This window comes from Buteo buteo, chromosome 27, assembly GCF_964188355.1.
Source record: "Buteo buteo chromosome 27, bButBut1.hap1.1, whole genome shotgun sequence".
NCBI lineage: Eukaryota > Metazoa > Chordata > Aves > Accipitriformes > Accipitridae > Buteo > Buteo buteo.
The window spans coordinates 10,969,186-10,989,421 of NC_134197.1; the positions used below are offsets into that span (position 1 = coordinate 10,969,186).

The 20,236-nt window shown below is 39.6% G+C and overlaps 1 protein-coding gene across 3 annotated transcripts in view; it reads left to right on the top strand.

The window, feature by feature from the left end:
* The window catches only part of MYH11 (myosin heavy chain 11), a 61,727-nt gene that overhangs the window by 26,407 nt on the left and 15,084 nt on the right, over positions 1 to 20,236 (top strand). For 2 of the 3 annotated variants that reach the window (XM_075058977.1, XM_075058975.1), the window contains exons 5-24: positions 806 to 908; positions 2,640 to 2,660; positions 5,073 to 5,165; positions 6,100 to 6,163; positions 8,315 to 8,413; positions 9,449 to 9,592; positions 12,302 to 12,397; positions 12,780 to 12,898; positions 13,068 to 13,220; positions 13,695 to 13,868; positions 14,062 to 14,235; positions 14,712 to 14,826; positions 15,770 to 15,963; positions 16,133 to 16,254; positions 16,370 to 16,439; positions 16,584 to 16,744; positions 17,603 to 17,711; positions 18,616 to 18,747; positions 19,039 to 19,245; positions 19,627 to 19,764. In XM_075058977.1, the coding sequence (XP_074915078.1) occupies positions 806 to 908; positions 2,640 to 2,660; positions 5,073 to 5,165; positions 6,100 to 6,163; positions 8,315 to 8,413; positions 9,449 to 9,592; positions 12,302 to 12,397; positions 12,780 to 12,898; positions 13,068 to 13,220; positions 13,695 to 13,868; positions 14,062 to 14,235; positions 14,712 to 14,826; positions 15,770 to 15,963; positions 16,133 to 16,254; positions 16,370 to 16,439; positions 16,584 to 16,744; positions 17,603 to 17,711; positions 18,616 to 18,747; positions 19,039 to 19,245; positions 19,627 to 19,764 (2,488 nt within the window). The remainder of the gene's footprint in view (positions 1 to 805; positions 909 to 2,639; positions 2,661 to 5,072; positions 5,166 to 6,099; positions 6,164 to 8,314; positions 8,414 to 9,448; positions 9,593 to 12,301; positions 12,398 to 12,779; positions 12,899 to 13,067; positions 13,221 to 13,694; positions 13,869 to 14,061; positions 14,236 to 14,711; positions 14,827 to 15,769; positions 15,964 to 16,132; positions 16,255 to 16,369; positions 16,440 to 16,583; positions 16,745 to 17,602; positions 17,712 to 18,615; positions 18,748 to 19,038; positions 19,246 to 19,626; positions 19,765 to 20,236) is intronic. The other variant, XM_075058976.1, reaches the window with a different exon arrangement.

A 20,236-nucleotide genomic window follows, 5' to 3' on the forward strand; every position in this document is an offset into this window, starting at 1 on the left:
AAAAGTAGGCTGGAAATGTTCTTCTGAGAAGACTGTGTAAATCTGGCCCTTGTAGCTGTACTTTGAAAACCACTATTTTACTTTAAGAGAAGGCTTAAGAGTTGTAAATAAACTTAACCCTGGAAGTCCTCCGGGAGGTGAAAAGTAACCACTGCCTTCCTGCTTCCCAAGGGACACTGCACAGAGCACAGCCGGGATGCCAATTCTGCTGGTCAGACATCTCCCCACACAAGACGTCCCTCATTACCCGGTTAGCAGAGACACCTCAGGCAGTCCCAGCTCTGGTCCCACTGAATTCAAGGAGCGTTTGAACACGGAGTTCAGATGAGGCAGGATCGTTCGCTTGTTGTCCAGCACTGATACAAGCTGTTAGTCTATTTTAATGCCGGAGTTTCAGAAGAGAAAACTATTGTATTACTGCTGATGTTTTTTCTTACTGCTGTACCACATCATCGTTAATGTTGTATTTTTGGTTTTAAAATACAAGCAGACTCCCTGCCAGCTCCACTTTTCATAAATGTTCAGATGCTGCCAAAGCAAGATGAACTGCTGTTCAAAAATGCATCATGTTTTAGAATTGCCTTAAATGGCCCAACGTCCAGTCAAAATACTGTCGGGACAGAGATATAGCTCTGATAATGTGTTCTTTGCATGCTGAAGTCAGGTGGATTTGGAGAGATGGTGTTCTGGGGTAAATACTGAGTCGGGCACTTTCCAGTCCTCTTTTTATACACTAAATACATCACATGGCAGAAGGAGTCCACTAGTTACCTACCTTCTTTTGTGTTATTTTCTTTTCCCTCAGAGGTGAATCTGGTGCTGGCAAGACAGAAAATACCAAGAAGGTCATTCAGTACCTGGCTGTTGTTGCTTCATCGCATAAGGGCAAAAAGGACATCAGCATCACTGTAAGTGAGCTCTTCCATATCCAACTCTTCTTCAAGCCTGTTAGGGCTGTACTGAGCTGACTGTGCTAACAGCAAGTCAACGTCTGTGGCTTGCCAAACAGTCGACATTAAGAGTACACAATTACATCACAGCTCTGTGTTTATGGAAAAACCCTTTTGTTTGACACCCTTTTAGGCATCAAATCAGAACGTACTTTGCTAGAAGAGAAATATTCATAGCTTTCCATATGCATAGCACCTATTTATATCCTAGCATGAAGGCCTTGAAGCCTGGAAGGGCTCGGGTCCTTATTTTACCCTTGACCCCTGGCAACTAAGAAGTTTGGGAAAGCCTTTAACTAACACATTGTCCAACTGCATCACAAAAATGTATACCAGCATTTAAACTTCCAAAGTTTTGATTGGCTTTGTTGGTAAGTGAGTTTTCTTACTAACCAGCAAAGAGTGCCAGTATAAAACTTGTCTTTTCTTTTTACCCCTCTGTCAGAGAAAACAATTCTGAAAGGCACAATTTTTTTTAAGTACTTTGTTGCTTCAGCATTTGTGATAGTCTTGCCTTAGTGACTGAAGTTCGTTTTCTTGCTCTGAACCATAATAACGAGCTTATATCTGCCCAGTTCCCGGAGATCATTAGTGTGGCTGAGGCTCTCAACTGTCTTTGCTGTTTGCAATGATACAACTCCCGCTCCTATGTCATTTTCAGCCTTTTGAATGGTACTCAAACTTCTGCAAAAAAAATGTAGCAATTCACTTTTATGACAAAACAGGCTTAAATCAGGAAGACATGTCAGTGTGTTCCAAATGCAAGGCTGGGTCCAAAAAGAGTAATTAGTGGGGTAGTGGGAAACAAGGCAAAAATCTCATGACCACACCTGTCCTGGGTCTTGCAGCTGCCCTTGCCTACCCTGTGGCCTGGCAGACAGAGGATCCAGAGCACAGGGTGTGCAGCCTGGGCTCTTCCACCAGAAGTAATTGTTTGTTTATGCACGGCAGATTCTGCTGTGGGTCAGGGGAGGGAGTAGATGTCCCTTTGAATAGTATTTTCTAGAAATCTGTGATTAAATTTAGTGGAAATGGTGCAAGACTAAAGGCATCGTTTTCTGTTGTTGAATGTTTATGCGAGAAACTTACTTCTTCCTACCAGGTCCCTGCTCAGTGGCAGGGGGAAGTGAACTTGTGGTTTCAAGGCCATCCCTAATGGGCATGTAACTGCAGTTGCTGCTGACTCCTCTGGGGAACTATGTGAGTCTCAGGATCACATTGGCCCTGAGAAAGACCTGAAGGCAAATATCCACCAGATAGGAGCTGAGAGAAAGTCTAAGTTGTTCTATAACATGTTGACAAATAGTAATTCAGTGACTGGGACTACTGACACAGCAATTTCAGTTATGAAAAAATAATGAATAGCAAAATGCCTCAGTCGCACCAGAGAAGAACTGGGGATTTACCATAAAAATATCTGTCCTTGTCTGGGCCTGGGAGACTAACCTGGGACTGGATCCAAACCCCATCCCTTTGCTTCAGGGTTTTTTTCCCTTCAGTTAAAATGCTCTCTATATGTTAATAGTATTTGTACTCTTGGTATGTCTGCAATAGATGATTGTATTTGTATTCCTGGTTTATTTGCGTGGAAACTGTGTATTGGTTATTTTAATACAGGAAAAACAATAAAAATGTCTGTGTAATGGAAATGATACTGACACTTGTTTTATACCACGTTATTCAATACAGCAAGGTCCATCTTTTTCTTACGTGAGTAACTTAGACTGTTTGATGTGTGTTTAAGGCACTGAGTGTAGATCTGCATGCTATTGTTGCACCTCAAATTTAAGAGAGATTTTGTTGAAATATGTTGTATGATATGATAAAAAGCAACAATAGCACCAAATGCTCTCACATATCAACCCTAACTGTGTCAGGCTCCATGGTAAAGAATGAAGTCTCACACAGGCAGGGTCATCTTTCAAATACCACTCTCTTCTTTACGTGTGTTCAAATTGCCATAGTTTGAATGAGATTTCCCACGATCCTGAAAGAGCCACTCAGCCTGAAATTGAGCAATGTGATTTCTGAATGAAAATACCCAAATGCTTTCTGTGCTTCAGGTTGAACTTTTTAGGACTGTTGTGAAATAATTCCTAAACCTCACAGTGTTTGATTGATTTGTTTGGCTGCATGCTTTCCATTTGATATTGCTTTCAATTTTACATTTTCATGCAACTGTTGAGAATTGTTCACATCTGCAAAAGTTAGCATGTTCTTAGCTTGCTGCTATGATGTGTAACAGAGCAATTCCCACTGCAGCGTGTGTCTGCAGGTGTTACGGCAGTTTCTTACAAGCCCTCATGGGCGCTCCTGTGTTGTGGTGTGCTGCACCAGCATACCAATGCTTTGGCAATATAGGCAGGTTTGCTGGCATATTCTTTCTCTTTCTGTGCCAGGCAAATGGGATTTTATTTTTTTTTAATGGGGTCTTTCTTCCCCCGTTCTGACTGCTGCCTCTCAAACTTTGGCTATGACAAAGGACAGTGTGTTGCCCCTTAGTTAATTTAGTATTTCATTTGACAAGCTCTCTGAAAGAAAAACCTAATTCATTGCTGGCATAGGCAACTCTGTAAGTTCAGTGGACTTACAGCTGCATACAAGGCTGTTAATTTGGAGCCACAGTTTTATCCCCCAAGTTTATGGCATAGTTCAGTTCTCACTAGAAGCAGGTGGTATCTCTCTCAGTTTAGCATACAAGGCTCTATTTTAGCTGTCACCATCTGATTTCAGCAACACCCTATGCTTATAGTAGAGTTTTTAAGTCTACACAGTGTAACTGGAAAGAGTTTCTCAGTACAGAGAAATTTCATACACTTTTAGGAATTCATTAGTTATTCTAGGACTCCTATATTAGCTTGTTTGGAAATCTTCCTTCCCTCTAACTCTTAGGTAGTAAGTTCTGGGGGATTTTTGGTGGGTTTTTTCTTTTCTTTTTTTCAAAATGCAGTCTTGATACATGCCTTAGCTCTCAAAAGATCTATGCTCTCAGGAAGGCGCTCATTCTGCCGTCTCATGACCATGCAGATAAGTTTAGCCATTTGTTAACAATCTGTTGCTTTTTACTGATATTTTGAGGCAGCTTTCATCATTGCCACATAAGTTACAAGACATTCAGGAACAGCCTCTAGAAAAAGGTTATCAGTTTTGTGCACTAATTGGGAAGCAATTTCATTTTCCAAATTATTTCCCCTAGATTCAACCTAAATATTACCTTATATTCTAATTAAAATTATTTAAATTATATCATATTATGTATCAAGGACTTTTTCCTTTTCAGGGTGAGTTATTTGAAATAACGCATGTTACTGCAGAGCAGTACTCAAAGAATAGGATGACAAGAAGCAAATGTGAAATTGAGTGACCTCATAGGACAGACCTGAATGAAAAGTTCAGAAAAGCTGTATTCATAAGCAAAGGATTTTTTCAACTTCATTGATTTGTTTAGAAATAGGAGTATTAAATGCATGCTTGTTTCATTGCATGATTTGTTTCATTAGCAATTACCAATCACAATTAACAATATAATACAAAGTTTGTGTGTTTGCATGATAATTCATTATCCTAGTTTGAAATACATCAATGCATTTCCATATTTAACCTAAATAGCCTTGCATGGATCATTATTAATAGATTGGATGAAATGTGCTTTGTAGCTTTGTGCTGCATTACATTAAAATGATTCTCGGCAAGTTATTCTAATTACATTGTCATTTGCTAGCAAAGGATCTCAGTAAACTAACTTGAAAAAGACATGCTAGAGGTTCCTTTAAGAATATCCCTTCTAAAAATTATATTAAACTGGAAAAAAATAATTTACATTGAATGACCCATTTTTTTAAGAAAGGCCAGTCATGATGCTAAACAGATTAATAGACTTTGATCTGTCACAGGCAACAGGGCTGGAAAAGGGTCATGTATACAGGACAGCAGTCAACTGCACAAATATATAAACACAAAGATTAACGGAGAATGAAAACAAATCCACATGAAGTCCAGTATTCAGCAAAAAAAAAAGTTAAAGGCTTAAATTATGTTTCACATTTTTCTCCAGTGTAAATGCGTTGGTTTTAATTAAGTAATTATGAAGTTTAGGGTTAACTGCATCCGAATGAATTTTAGGGTGAGCTGGAAAAACAGCTTCTACAGGCAAACCCTATTCTTGAAGCTTTCGGAAATGCCAAAACTGTGAAGAATGACAACTCCTCCAGATTCGTAAGTAGGAGAAATCCAATTGGGTCTATGGGGGAAGGGGGTAGCTACAGCATCTTTTAAACCTCAATGTACAGACAGTGGCCCTCATCAGTGCTTTACTCTAAATAGCATCTTAAAACTAATCCCTTAAAAACAGTTTAGAATTCCTCTCTGAAATAGGAATTTTGCCTTATAGAAGATTAAAGATCAAGCTCAAACTTGACAGTACCATTGTCCTCTCACAATTTAGCAGTCTATGTGTGGCCTTCCAGAGTCAATTCCTGCTCCAGGACATCTCCACCTTCATACTTGCAAACAAAGTCTGTACTTCCTTTTTCTTTGCACCACTGGCATATACGTCATAAGGTGTTAAGGTGTGACTATTACTTAGCAAAAGTGGTTAATACATTAAATTAAAAACTACAGGAGAAAAAGAAAAAACAGTCATACAAATTCAAGTTAGAATGATGTGAACTGAGGGCTGTCACTGTTTGATGACAATTTTTTCTGGAAGCACTGGCAGATGCTTGTTTTCCCTGCAGACCCCCCTCTCCCACCTCTGCTCTCTCCCTGCAAAGTTCAGGATCCATGCAGATGAACCTTAGCAGAGGGAGTTACACAGATCCAATGCTATTCCCTCATTGATGTTGTGGAAATCAAAGTAGAAGACAGACGTTGTCATCTTCCCAGCTTCCAAAGCCTGGTCCAGTAGGGAAGACTCCTTTCCCGCTAAGTGCCTGAATGAAATGGGGGGGCTAATCTCTGCAGAGGGAATATCAGAGAAGTTTACTTCGTTTCAGGCTTTTCCGCAGGTTGTCCCAGCAGGAGGAAGTCAAGCATGTTATTCTTAAGGAGATGATGTACTTGTCTTATTAAACAGGATAAAAACTAATATTGGAAAAATCTGGCATAACCTGAAAGAACAGCCCAATCTAGGTCTTCTTTTCATTCACAGGGCAAATTCATCCGCATCAACTTTGATGTGACAGGCTACATTGTCGGAGCAAACATAGAGACTTGTATCCTTTTCAGTGAGATGCACTGGAAGCTAACTAGGGTGAGCAAAAGGAAGCAAGATAAACAAGCTCCATTGCATGTCTAAGAAAGGCAAATGTTGCTGAGGCTAGTATAAACAAAGACGGTGGGAAGTGGCTCCATTTGTGCTGATACCAGCTTCTCAGTTTGTCTTACTCTCATGTTTATATTTTCAGGTCTGTTTTCTCAGCTATAGGAAAGTGTGCTATTCCCCATATACAGCTTCAGAAAATGGAAGCACCATACCTAAAGGCAATGGCAGGGGACTTTAAAAGCAGAGTCCCAGTAATACAATAATGGGAAAAGATTGTTTTGTGGTTAAGATTGCATGTGGTCCTGAGAGCCATGTAGTCGTTTCGTTTCATATCAATGTGATCCTGCATGGGTCACACTGGTTCCCTGTGGTCTACATTTCCAGCTGCATAAAAAGTTTTGGAACTTCACTGTTTCTTACTGGTGCTGTGACAGGCACTTTTAAAAAACACCTAATGCTCGGTATCATCACTACAGTTTACCCAGGAACTTGGAGAGTGCTTCCCAGTTTTCAAGTCCAGGTTTGGCACTTTGTCCCAGTCCCTGCTGCATGTTGGGCTGAAGTCCAGATGCTCAGTGTGATCTTACCCTCAGCCCTGTGCACCCTGGCTTCTGTAAGGGAAGGGTCCTGAGCCTTACAGACTGAATGATCAAGCCTGTGGCTGCATGTGCCCAGCTGCTTAGGTATTGCAAAGGTCATATATAGGTTGTACTGGGGTAGAGGCATTCCAAGAAAAAGTATTGAGAATAACCTGGTAAGGGAGAAGTCTATATGATACCTAGTATGACAGCTTTCTAGTTCATGTCTGGAGGACTGAAGGGTCATTTTAGTAAAAGGGATATACCTTTCCCTTTGTCGTGGTTGAACCAGGACACCCTTCCACCCCTCTAAAGACTTTTTATTAATAAAGACAAAAGAGACAGGAAAAGCAAAAGAACATGGTGCGGTCAGAAAAGCTGTCTTAGAGTCCTTACAGTTCTCTCCCTTTGTCAAACCAAGGGACAATTTATCCGGAAATTGACTTGATCTCTGCATATTTTGTTAAACTGCCATGGTCAGAAATTACTTGTTCTCAAAACTCCCTCAACTGAACTGAAGCAAATATTTTGCTGGTGCTGATGCCCCAGAGAGCATCAAGTATGAGGTATTTCCAGACAACTTTGTCTGCTCTGGATGCTAAATACTGCCCTGCTGTTTCAAATGACACACACAGAGCAGTGAGCTATACCTCAATAACCTCAATGTCTTTTTTCAGGAAACAAGTACAGACGTGTCAGGGAAATTCAGCTTAGCCTGACTTTGCTTGCCAAGTACTGTTGCCTGTTCCCTTGGTTATGTTTATGAGATAGTGTGTTTTAATGAACAAATTAGTATGTAGCTAGATTCCTCAGTGCTGCATTGCTCATCTTTGCATAGAGAAGGAGCTGCTTGCTCCAAGAAATAAGAACGATGCAGCTATAAAGAATGACCTTATCTCTTGGATGTAGCACCGAGCAACAAACAGTTTATCTTTCTGGTCTTATTTTGACAAGTGATCTTTAGAAGAAATCAGGTTTTAATTTTTTTGCTCTTAACTGAAGCTTTGTCTATAGCACTATAGCTTTTAAAGAGTGAATCACTGACTGGTGTTGAAATACACTATTGCCAACTTCATTTTTAGTAGTTTATAGTCACAAAAATGGACCATAAATAAAGTTTGCTTTTATTGCTTCTATACTTACAATACTGGCCTCAAGAACTGTTCTTCTGGCAGCCCCACCTTATGTTGAAAGAATCATATTGGTACTTCATTTTAAAAGTGGTGTGAATTACATTGATAATACTATTTTTATATATCTGATTTTAGAAGCACCTATGTCTATTGTGGTGCTTATTACCATGATTACCAGCATTTAATACAAAATAAGAGGTAGGAAATTGATCTACTCATTGTGGTGAGAATTATACCAGAGCTCCTGCCACAGCATTAGACGCATGTTCTTGTTAGACAAGCTCGTGGCAAATATTTCAAGAATGCTATTGATGGTTCTGAGGCTGATGGCACAATTAAGGAAGGTCTGAAATATGTTATTGATTTTTTTTTAACACACTTGACAAACAGATTTGCTTGAAAAATCCCGTGCTATTCGTCAGGCTAAAGATGAGCGAACATTTCATATCTTTTACTATTTGATTGCTGGAGCTTCTGAACAGATGAGAAGTAAGTTACTTGCTAATGATTCTTAGATCTCATTGAACAGTCTTAACAATGGCTTACTTAAGTAATTTATCTTAACTTCTTTAGTTGTATGTCATTCAATCCTTTCTATAAATAAACAGCTCTTTAGCTATAGAAAATACTTCTCTCAAGTGAATTATAAGAAAGCTTCAATTGATGTCCACCTGTTTAAGCCACGTTGTTTGCAGTTTACAGGATGTTTCAATTTACAGGAGATGTAAACCCATTCAGACCCCATCTTGAATGATATTGAGAAGACAAATAGGGAAGAATTATTCATTACTTTTTGCACAAAAGAAATCAGGGTTCCAAATGAAAATATTAGTTTGTGGTTTTAAAATGAATTAAGAGAATGTCTTTCCCACAGCACATCATTACACTGTGAAACCTATAGCTTCAGAATGTTGAGAAGGTGAAAAGTGTAAGTGGATCCAAAAAAAGGATTAGACATAGTATGTATTGGAACATCATGGTTCAAATATGATATCTTTCCCTAAATCACTAGTTGCCAAAGAATGTATAAAGCAATGGATAACTCTGCATTTTCCCTGTTTTTTTATGCTCCTTACCTAAGAATCTGTTGTTGGCCACAGCATAGGGCTGAAGAGTCTTTTGGTCTAGCCCACTATGGTTGTCACCTGGTTCCATTCTTATTATTACCTGATATGAATCCCCATAGGGAGAGGTGTAATTCTGAGTAGGTTACACATGGCATTAAATGAAAGAATTTTGGGAAGAATGTCTCAGATTTGAGTACATAGGGTGCAAAATTCCACTGAGGGGCAGAGACATTCCTCAGTTACTAATGAAAACTGGAAACTTAACACAATCAATCTTGCTAAATGAAGAGTTATTTTGAAAATATTTGTGCTCCACAAAACCCTAAACTCTTGATACAAGTAGAGTCTTCCTTTGGTGAAAACACTGGGTTTTTCCCTGTTGTTCACTGGGACAACTCATGAACTAAGAGCATAAAGTTGATGCATTTAAGTAAAGCTTTTCTTCTTTGCTTTTTAGATGATCTGTTGCTGGAAGGCTTCAACAATTATACCTTTCTATCTAATGGCCATGTACCTATTCCTGCTCAACAAGATGATGAGATGTTCCAGGAGACCTTGGAAGCCATGACAATTATGGGCTTTACTGAGGAAGAACAGACAGGTGAGTATTGTTAGCAAGATTGCATTCAAGGTATACACCTGCAAGTGACACTATATAGAGATGCAAATGCACAAAGGTTAATTCTGTCCAGAATAATCACTTTGCAAAATACACATATGAAGTAAGATTCTACATTCATATAAGAAAATTAAGATTATTTAGATTTTATGTCCATGTTTCTCTGGAAAAGTGTGATCTTGCATGAACTACCAACTGGAGCATTCTAAATGTGCCTGTGTTATTTAACCTCTTTGCCTCTTACTTCCTCTGTGTAAAACTATCACCAACCATTACCTAGCTACTGTTTCTAAGAAGTGCACTGTGAATTAGTGACCATAGATTTCCCTCCCTCTCAGGAGGTATTGGATGAATTAAACCATAGATGTCTCATGGAAAGAGAATGAAGGTTTTCTCATAAGGCAAAACTTCTCAAGCACAGATTTGTTTCTGCCTCACGTTAAGAATGATACGGGAAATCAGTTCTGTGTGATCAGGAGAGACGCAAGATCAAGGCAGGATCTAAACACAGGCTCAAGATCACGTAACACAAGCAGCACGGTCAGAGCCAGTAACAGCAAGCAACTAAACTGGTGGCACCACAGTGCCTGAAGAAAACATAAACCAGCAGCAGGAATCTGCGTGGAGGATAGCAGGGGCTGACAATAGATTGGCATGAAGACACTGCACCCACTGTCATAGATCCATAACACAGAACACTACCAACGTCCTTAGAATCATTGCCACCTTTGTATTAAACAGAGTGATGCTTCAGGAAGTCTTGTGACTGTTTTTGCCTTGCAAGGAGATCTAATGATGACCTACTGCTTTTAGGTTGTTGTCAGAAAAGTTCTACTTAAAAAATTACTACAGTGGCCTACCTTTTCCTATTGCTGCAGTGGGTACTGGTGGAAGCAGCTGAAGGCAATAGTGAAAACTCTTACAAACCACCTCCTTCAAAGGTTTAAACTGGCAGCACTTGCTGGAAACACAGTGAAAGAAACACTGAAGAATAACCACCTATGTTGGAAAATAGAGTCTATATCATCAAAGAGAAATTATCTCTGTGATGAACAGAACAATTGGTGATGCACAGGGCAGCTCCATACAGTAATTTAAACATGGATCAAATAAAACAGTTGTCACAATATTTTGCTGTCCATCTGAACGAAGAATTGCAAGGCTTTTTCTTGGAAGTCTTAGAAATTCCACAGACCTGCTTGTAAGAGGAATTTGACATGCACTCCTGACCCACTTGAATTCCACAGCATCAGTGCAGTTGTCAGCATGCAAAAGTACTGTAACACATGGTGTTTTGAAAGGTAGTTTGTGTTTATGAAAGGGAAGATTTCTCACTAGAACTCCATACATACCCAAAACAGACTACTGAATTCAAGCCTGCTCTAACAACAGTAATGCCTATTTAAAGCCATTTTCCCAGAACTTACCAACAACTACTATAAAAAAGCTGCAAAATATTCTGAATTAATTTTTAAAGAAGTGGAACAGGCTCAAATAGCTCATACTTGTATTCACTGATTCAGAGAAAAGAGAAATAAAAACAAAGAGCATGAACCAACAACTAAACTATCTTGAAAATGTGGGCCTGCCAGAGACATCTATCAGTGTAGCTTTCCCCTCTCACTGTTCCTGGGAGTGCAGGGCTTCAGCTGGTGCATGCCAGTGTGCGCTGCCCGTGGATGCACATTGCCATGCCCCAAGTGACACCTGGTGGCAGAAACAGTGTCACCCCATCACTTGAGCCTCGGACCAGCCGTGGCAGCCGGGAGCAGAGCTCAATCACATCCCACCCCTGCATCAGTGACTGAGGGATGCTGCGAAAAAATGTCTTGCCTTGCAGGACAGCAATGCAAATCCCAGACTTGGTAGATTCAGATGACGTTACTGATGAAGACTGGTTCGTTCTCCTGCCAGGGCATGTGTATTGGTGTTGACAGCAGCATCCTCCATTACAACAATAGGAGTCATATTACTGTCTGAACCCCTTTGATTTCATGCTCTAAAATAGAAGCCCATTTAGCACAGTATTATTCTCCTGTGTAAGTTTACCAAATAAACAAATAGCACTCCCTGGTTTCATACAGTCTCATCTGTAACATCAGTAGATTTTACTACCTGAAGTTAGGTGACATCACATTTATATATATTTTAGTAATCAAACATTAATCAATTACTTTTCTGTACTTTTGACACTAATCCTTCAAAGATTTGTATATACATTTGATTTTAGTTGCACAACTAAATATCCGCATGTCCTTCACAACTGGAGCTTTTGAAGTGCCACACATTTTTGCAGCTGCTGGTAATTCATAGATTTTTTGTTTGTTTGTTTTAAAAACAGAGATACAGATGATCAAGTGACTGAGCAGGGAAGATGCTACAGGCCACTGAGAGTGGGAGATGAATTCCTGAGACTTGGGGGTCTGCCTGGGGAGCCAGCACAACTTAGCTCAGAGGTGCTGGTGTTCCCAGACTGACCTGTTTACTCCACCGCGCAGATTGTTGAGATGCTGCTCAATCAGCTCTCAAACTCCTGCGGTTTATGGCACAGTCTTTTAAAACAAACCTAGCTCTTTCCATAGAGGTACAGACTACTATACGCAATAGAATGAATCTTTGTTATTGCAGAGAATAGAGCTTTGAAAATGTGTCCATTCTGTTCCTCATTTATATTATCCGTTTCTCTTACAGCTATACTGAGGGTTGTTTCATCTGTCCTACAGCTGGGTAATATTGTCTTCAAGAAGGAGAGAAACACTGATCAAGCTTCTATGCCAGACAATACTGGTATGATTTGACACTTAAAAAACTTAGTTAACATTAAGAAATTAATAAAATAGCAGCTGACTAAGCAATCTTTATCAGTCTTTTTTATTTAATTGTTATTACATACATACTTCACAGGCTTTAAAAGATATACCATACTTAAAATCAGCTCAATTATCATTACCTTTTCTAGTAATCTTGAATCCATAAATTGATGAGCAGTGAATTTGCTGCTTGGATAACGAATAATACTTTTATGGCAAGTGGCATCTCTTGTATGTACAACTGAAGAGCTTTTAAGGAAGATAAATAACTTCACATACTTGCTCAGCTGCTCATGTTCACACTTACTGACCTGCTAAGAGAAAATTCAATCTGAAAAAATCTCACTCTCTTATTCTAGCTGCACAAAAAGTGTGTCACCTGATGGGGATTAATGTGACAGATTTCACAAGATCTATTCTAACCCCAAGGATCAAAGTAGGACGAGATGTTGTTCAGAAAGCTCAGACCAAAGAGCAGGTATCTACTTGCAGTCTCCTCAGCTCTCCTGAAACTGTTCTCCTTTCTTCTTTTTTTCCTTCCATCTTCTCTAAAGGGAAATGTCAGGTTTCTGTCTCACTATCTCTACAGAAATTAGCAGCTAATTGGGTTTCTTCTTTCACTTACAGTTTTCTCTTCTTTTTTTCAGGCAGACTTTGCCATAGAGGCTTTGGCCAAGGCACAATTTGAACGTCTTTTCCGTTGGATTCTAGCTCGTGTAAACAAAGCTCTTGATAAAACAAAAAGACAAGGTGCTTCCTTCTTGGGGATCCTTGATATTGCTGGATTTGAGATTTTTGAGGTATGTACTGTGGGACACAGCTGGCTAAACTCCTTATTATCATGCAGTGGTTTGGATGCAAGATGACAAATATCTAAGTTCAGAGCCACAAAAACAATTTGGTTCTTTCAAGCTGGCTAGCAGCCCATGGCCATCACAACCCAAAGGCCTACTATACCTGGCTGCTCGCCTTTCCCTTGGGCAGGAAGGGCTGGGGGCTGGCAGCATGCTCCTGCTGGGCTTCTGTGGGGCTCGGTGTTTAGAGCAAGGGTCTGCTTTTTATGGTTTCTTGAACAGGTCCCAGTTCAAAGATTTACCACTTGAGAACTTACTGTAAATTTCCAAGACCTTGTATTAGAAAAATATGGATCCTTACATTTGAATTATTGTAATATGTAAAAAGAAATGAAAGATAACATCTTTCATGTTGTCATTTAAGTTCCCTCTTGAAGGTCTCTTTCTAACATTACGAATTCACTTTTTCCCTCTTCATAGATCAATTCCTTTGAGCAGCTGTGCATCAATTACACTAATGAGAAACTTCAGCAGCTTTTCAACCACACAATGTTTATACTGGAGCAAGAGGAATACCAGCGAGAGGGCATTGAATGGAATTTCATTGACTTTGGCCTTGACCTGCAACCTTGCATTGAGCTGATTGAAAGACCAGTAAGTTTTTATCTCTATAGGTGGATAGTACATAGGTTGCATCGGGGTCAGCTATGTATCAGTACAATAAGAGAACCATTTAAGGTATTTCGGATGCTTTGTTGCCTGGGAGGATTTGTAACATAAGGAATAAAGAAAGTGATGCTCTGTCTCTCTCTGTGACAATACTGATCTGCTATTGCTTACATTGTAGACCAACCCTCCAGGTGTCCTGGCTCTGCTGGATGAAGAGTGCTGGTTCCCCAAAGCTACTGACACATCCTTTGTGGAGAAACTATGTCAAGAACAAGGCAACCATCCCAAATTCCAGAAGCCCAAGCAACTCAAGGATAAAACCGAGTTCTGTATAATGCACTATGCAGGCAAGGTACTGGACAGATTGAGCTATTTTGACTTAGGGAATTTTGATTCTTTGATGCCCAAATGGTAAAAAAGAAACAGTCTGGTACCTGCATTGATAAGGGATGCCTTTAATTATATAATGGATGTAGTAAGTGCTTTAATTACATAACATATGAAATAAGATTTGCAAAATGTTCATCGCTGCACTAAGCTCACATGAGAACAAAAATAACCAGCACTAGGGTTATTGAAAATCCAAGTGATTCAGATTCCTTTCTAGCAAGCAGATTTTTTTAAAGGCACACGGATATGTCTGCAAAAAGCTTCTCAGATGCTAGTACCTGTAAGAATAAATACTCAACTCAGTTCTCAACCATAGAAAGCTTTTCGCGTTGTTGTTATTATTTGTGTGATTTTGTGTTAGGACAGCGCCCTGTGTTCTTAAGAGACTCCAGATTTCTTTATCAGACACAGATTTTTACATAGCACTGTTTCCTGCAGGTTACCTACAACGCAACTGCCTGGCTAACAAAGAACATGGATCCGCTAAATGACAACGTGACTTCTCTCCTGAACCAGTCTTCAGACAAATTTGTAGCAGACCTTTGGAAAGACGGTATGAATTGCAACTCTAAATCAGTAATGCGGTTTAAAGGGAGAAACTTCTACGAGAAGTTTTTGACAGCCATCCCTTGCTGGTAGGACACAAGTATGAAAATAACAAGCATAGAACAAACTGAACTAAGAAACAAAAATAATGCATTCTAAAGACATATTTATGGAAAGCATCATTAGATACTTTCAAACACTATCAAAAAGTTTCCTTATTTAATATTATTCAGCAACAGAATAAGAATTATTCATTACACGGTTATAACGTTGCTGAATATGCGATATTGTAGTCCTCATTTAATACAGGTTATTGTTGGGTTTTATAAATGACTTAGCTTACACACTCCTCTCCCAGAAGTCCTGCACAGTTCTCTCCAGCGACGTATAATCTCAACTAAACTCCATCAGAAGAATGTCTGTATGCATATAAAACACTTTGTTTTCAAAAAGTTTATATGGATCTGTAACACATATACTACAGAATAAATATTTATTACCTAGACATAAATGTGCATGCAAACACAAGCAAGGTGGCTTACAATTATCAAATAATGGAGGGAGATGATTAGCTAGACTTTGAGAACCACTGGGTAACAGATGGGACTCAAGAGATGTTGTTGTTCCTGGTTCTGACACCAACCTACCCAACTGGATATTTTGCAGAAGGACTGTCCTTTTTAGAGCAAACATAAAATAAAATATATTCTGTGTATTCAGTTGCTCCATTCTGTCACTAGTTAACAAAGATCCTCATTTTCATGTTTGACAGAAGTAGACTATTCACCCAGAAGGCTCTTCTAGTACTTTTGTTAGTAAGCTTCTACTGCATCAAAAATGTATTGGTCCTCTGTGGGAAGCTGCAGTTTAACAATGCCAGTGACAAGTGTAATGTGAGTTGAGGACAGTTTATATAAGCAGTTCCATTCATGCTTTCTTTTATATTTCAGTGGACCGTATAGTTGGGCTGGACCAGATGGCCAAGATGACTGAAAGCTCACTCCCTAGTGCTTCAAAAACCAAGAAAGGCATGTTCCGTACCGTTGGCCAACTCTATAAGGAGCAGCTGACCAAACTGATGACCACCTTAAGGAATACTAATCCCAACTTTGTCCGCTGTATCATTCCAAATCACGAAAAAAGGGTAAATTTCGAACACTCGATTTTCAGACTCCTGGCACATTATTCATGTTGAGCTGCTTGCTATACTAGCACATCAGAGAGCTGAATGATGTCTTCAAACATAGATATGGAGCCCATAACATTTTTGTAAATTTCTACTGTGCTAAAAATACTTTCTCTTCCCTTTTCAGGCTGGCAAACTTGATGCCCATTTAGTGCTGGAGCAGTTGCGCTGCAATGGTGTCTTGGAAGGTATTCGTATCTGCCGGCAGGGATTTCCCAACAGGATTGTCTTCCAGGAGTTCCGTCAGCGGTAGGAATCCCTCACTCAGTCTTAACGCTGGGTTTAGTAGTGGTGTTAGAAATGTTTGTCTGGACAAAATAATCTGATGTGTTTCAACCTCCCTAACATCGACATCTTTTGGCAGATATGAAATTCTTGCTGCAAATGCTATTCCTAAAGGATTTATGGATGGGAAGCAGGCTTGCATACTGATGGTGAGGAAAGCACTTTTGATCCTATTGATAATCAGGTCTATACTTCTTATATAAAAGCTGTTGAGAGTGAACAGAAATGAAAGGTATTTTTTAATACCCTAAACCTCAGCACTGGAGTTAACAAATATCCCTGTCTTCCTCCAGATCAAAGCATTAGAACTCGATCCCAACTTGTACAGAATTGGACAGAGTAAAATTTTCTTCAGAACTGGCGTTCTGGCCCACCTGGAAGAAGAGAGAGACCTGAAGATCACAGATGTCATTATCGCCTTCCAGGCTCAGTGCCGAGGCTACCTAGCAAGAAAGTAAGAATATGTGCTAACAAAAAGAATGTCTTCTGCAGCAGAGTATCTACAGTAGCCTTTAGTTCTCTGTGTAACAAACTGAAGATATCAAGACATTTTATTATTATCTATTATTTGTATTGCATTACAACTCAACTTGTGTCCAATGAAGGACTCGCTTCCTGCCCAGAAGAGGCTTATTAGTATAAATACAGAGAAGCAATTACATTGTGAGGCTACTTACACCCTCTGTACAGTAAGATCTCCGAGGCAGTGATCCATCATTTAAACATGTGTTTGTACAAGAGACAGAAGGAGCACCCTAGCCTATGACTGGAGTCTTACACACTATTACAAGTAGCAGCACCACTGGCATTTGTAAAACATAAAATAAGTTCTTACACAACTTGGGCATGAAGCACTGATCACCTAGCATGATCTCAGTTAACGTGCATCACAAAACTATTAACAATAATGCCCGTTTTCTGCACACTACCAAGGCTTTCAAATTGCTGAGCAAAGAAATTTAAAGATAATAGGTTTCAAGAATTATGATCAATGCAAGTTCTGACTGCCCATGCACTCTGCAAAGATGTTCGCATCCAGAACCAGATGTATACTTCGTGGTTTATGCCTACCTATGGAGTGCAAACAGCCAAAAACCAGAAGACTAAAAATACCAGAAAGCTAAACAGAGTTATCACCTTTCCTCAAGAAAGCACAGGCACTGTTTAAGTGACAAAAGAATTTGTGCCAGACTTCTCAAACCATGTGGCTAATCAGCAGACTTTCATGCCAGTTTCTTTGTTTAATGCGTGTATCTTGCAGACACCTTGTATGCTCAGACGGAACCAATTTGCTTTATGTTTTTAATCGCAGAGCCTTTGCCAAGAGACAGCAACAGCTGACTGCAATGAAGGTTATCCAAAGAAATTGTGCTGCTTATCTGAAGCTGAGGAACTGGCAATGGTGGAGACTGTTCACTAAAGTGAGTGACTGCTATCAGTGAATCTCTCCTCAGCTTTCCAAATGAAATTAAATGCACAAGATACCAAGGTGTATCATGTGAGGCACACTCCTTGTTCCAAAGTCCATTGCAGCTGATGGCAAGAGCCTCATTAGCTTCACAAAATTTGGGGTTAGAGATACTCTGAATAGTTATATAATGCCATTAACATTAAAGTTAGTTCTAGCTTGAGAAGAAAAAAAAAACTAGTTAAGCAGAGATTTGTAAAAGATTTTGCACATACGGGGGTTTTTTTAATTGCTAAAAATGAAATCATTTCACAGGGGTCGATAATGAGAAGACAGAGTAAAACTGAATTTTGTGAACATGCAGAGTTATGTATCTAGGGGGGACTCAGTAGCTCAGGAGTTCCCTAACTGGGACACTAAACATCATCCTGCTAGGCACTCAAGCAAATCAAGTCCATTTTCCTATTGAAGAGGCCTGGATTTTTTTCAAGAATGGCCTTCAGTTTGGATTCAGAAAATTGTTCGTACTTGCACTGATAGCAACCTCCTCTGCAAACAGAAATAGGCAGTAACACACACCTGCATGTGCATGTTACCTTTCTATGCAGAAGATGTAGCTTTTGTACATTATCAATGGATGAAAAGAGGCTTGGAGCCATTCAAAAAGTGACGCTATTGGAGGCAGAGGTGCTCACAAGGCTCCAAGAATTAGCACAGAGATGGAAAATAGCAACGCTGCTGAGGCTTGCTGGTTTAAAGATGGTTACATCAAGTTTGGCTGGACAGTATTTGTCCACTACCTGAGCTACAACAGACAATGCTACCATTAGTGCCAGTCAGCCTGGCACCTTTAAGTACCTTGCTTAGTAGCATAAATACTGATAGAAAACATTCTTAGAAAAAAACTTTATTTTCAGGTGAAACCACTGCTGCAAGTCACCCGCCAAGAGGAAGAAATGCAGGCCAAGGATGAAGAACTACAAAAAACTAAGGAAAGACAACAAAAAGCAGAGAGTGAATTGAAGGAGCTGGAACTGAAACACACACAGGTGACTTACAGCACTGAGCCTCTGGAAAACTCTAGCTGTTCTTTCACCATTTCTAGAAGCTATTACAATAAAGGTGTCTTTTTTCTTTGTACTCACGATTGTATTCACAGCGATGGTCCAGAACAAAAGTTCAGTGCAGACAAACTCCCAGTTACTTCAGTAGAGGCCTACCGTCCACACAAGAACCTGTGGTAGAGCCGCCTGCCTGTACACTAGGACTATCTAGTAAAAAGACACCTTAGGGCAATTTGCAATCCAAGTCTTAACTTCCTATCCATTTTATTTGCGTAGCTTTGTGAAGAGAAGAACCTCCTTCAGGAACAGCTTCAGGCAGAAACTGAACTGTATGCTGAAGCTGAAGAGATGAGAGTCCGTTTAGCTGCTAAGAAACAAGAGCTGGAAGAGATTCTGCATGAGATGGAAGCCAGAATTGAGGAAGAGGAGGAGCGCAGCCAGCAGTTGCAAGCAGAAAAGAAAAAGATGCAACAACAAATGCTGGTAAGGAGGCATAAGTGACAAATACAGACAATAACTTGTATCTCACAGAGAAAAAGAGACTGGCAAACCTCACATCTTACGAAAGTGCTTGCTGTGCAGCCCTCTGTAGAATGTATGTCTGTGCCACTGACATAAGAACAATTAATTGATGCTCTTTCCTCCAGTGTTCTCTTCTTCCCCATCTCAATTTTAAATAATCTTTCTAAAAAATTATTTTAACAAATCTTTCCTTCTAAATCACCAAGCATTACAGATTGTCTAGCTCTTAATAAAAACAACAAAGTCTACATCATACCCCATATACAGGTGGCATTTCCTATAATCTAAGTGGTGTTTTATGTCCAGAATTCACATTTTGTGGGTTTCTTTTTCCCCTCAAAGGACCTTGAGGAACAGCTGGAAGAAGAAGAAGCTGCAAGGCAGAAACTGCAACTTGAAAAAGTAACAGCAGATGGCAAGATAAAGAAAATGGAAGATGATATTCTCATAATGGAAGATCAGAATAACAAGCTAACCAAGGTAAGGGTTGTGAGTCCATTTTCTTACTTTGTCAAAACAGTGCAAGAGGAGAGAAAACCTTCTCTTCCACTAGAACAACAGGAATACTCTTGACTATGTAATCTCATGGGTGTACAGATTCACCAGATCATCAGTCCAGCCTCTATTGAACAAGCTTCTGATAATATTTCCATGCTTATTTAAACAATTCAAAATTGTGTAAAACTATTGGTTTTGAGATCTCGTGGTAACTATGTCTTCAAGCAAAATACTCACAGCAATCAAGCACCATCAGTGGAAGACATGTCTTCTTGGCCCCAAGCAGAGTAAATAACTCTCTTGGTTTTCAACTAATTTCAACCAAACTTCACAGTGGAAACTGGAAGTAAGCATGTATTCCAGTACTTTTTGAAAGGGGATGCTCTTCTGAAATGGGCCCTGTACTTCCCAGCCATTAGAGTACAAGATTTTAATAGCAGCACCACTCCTCAGC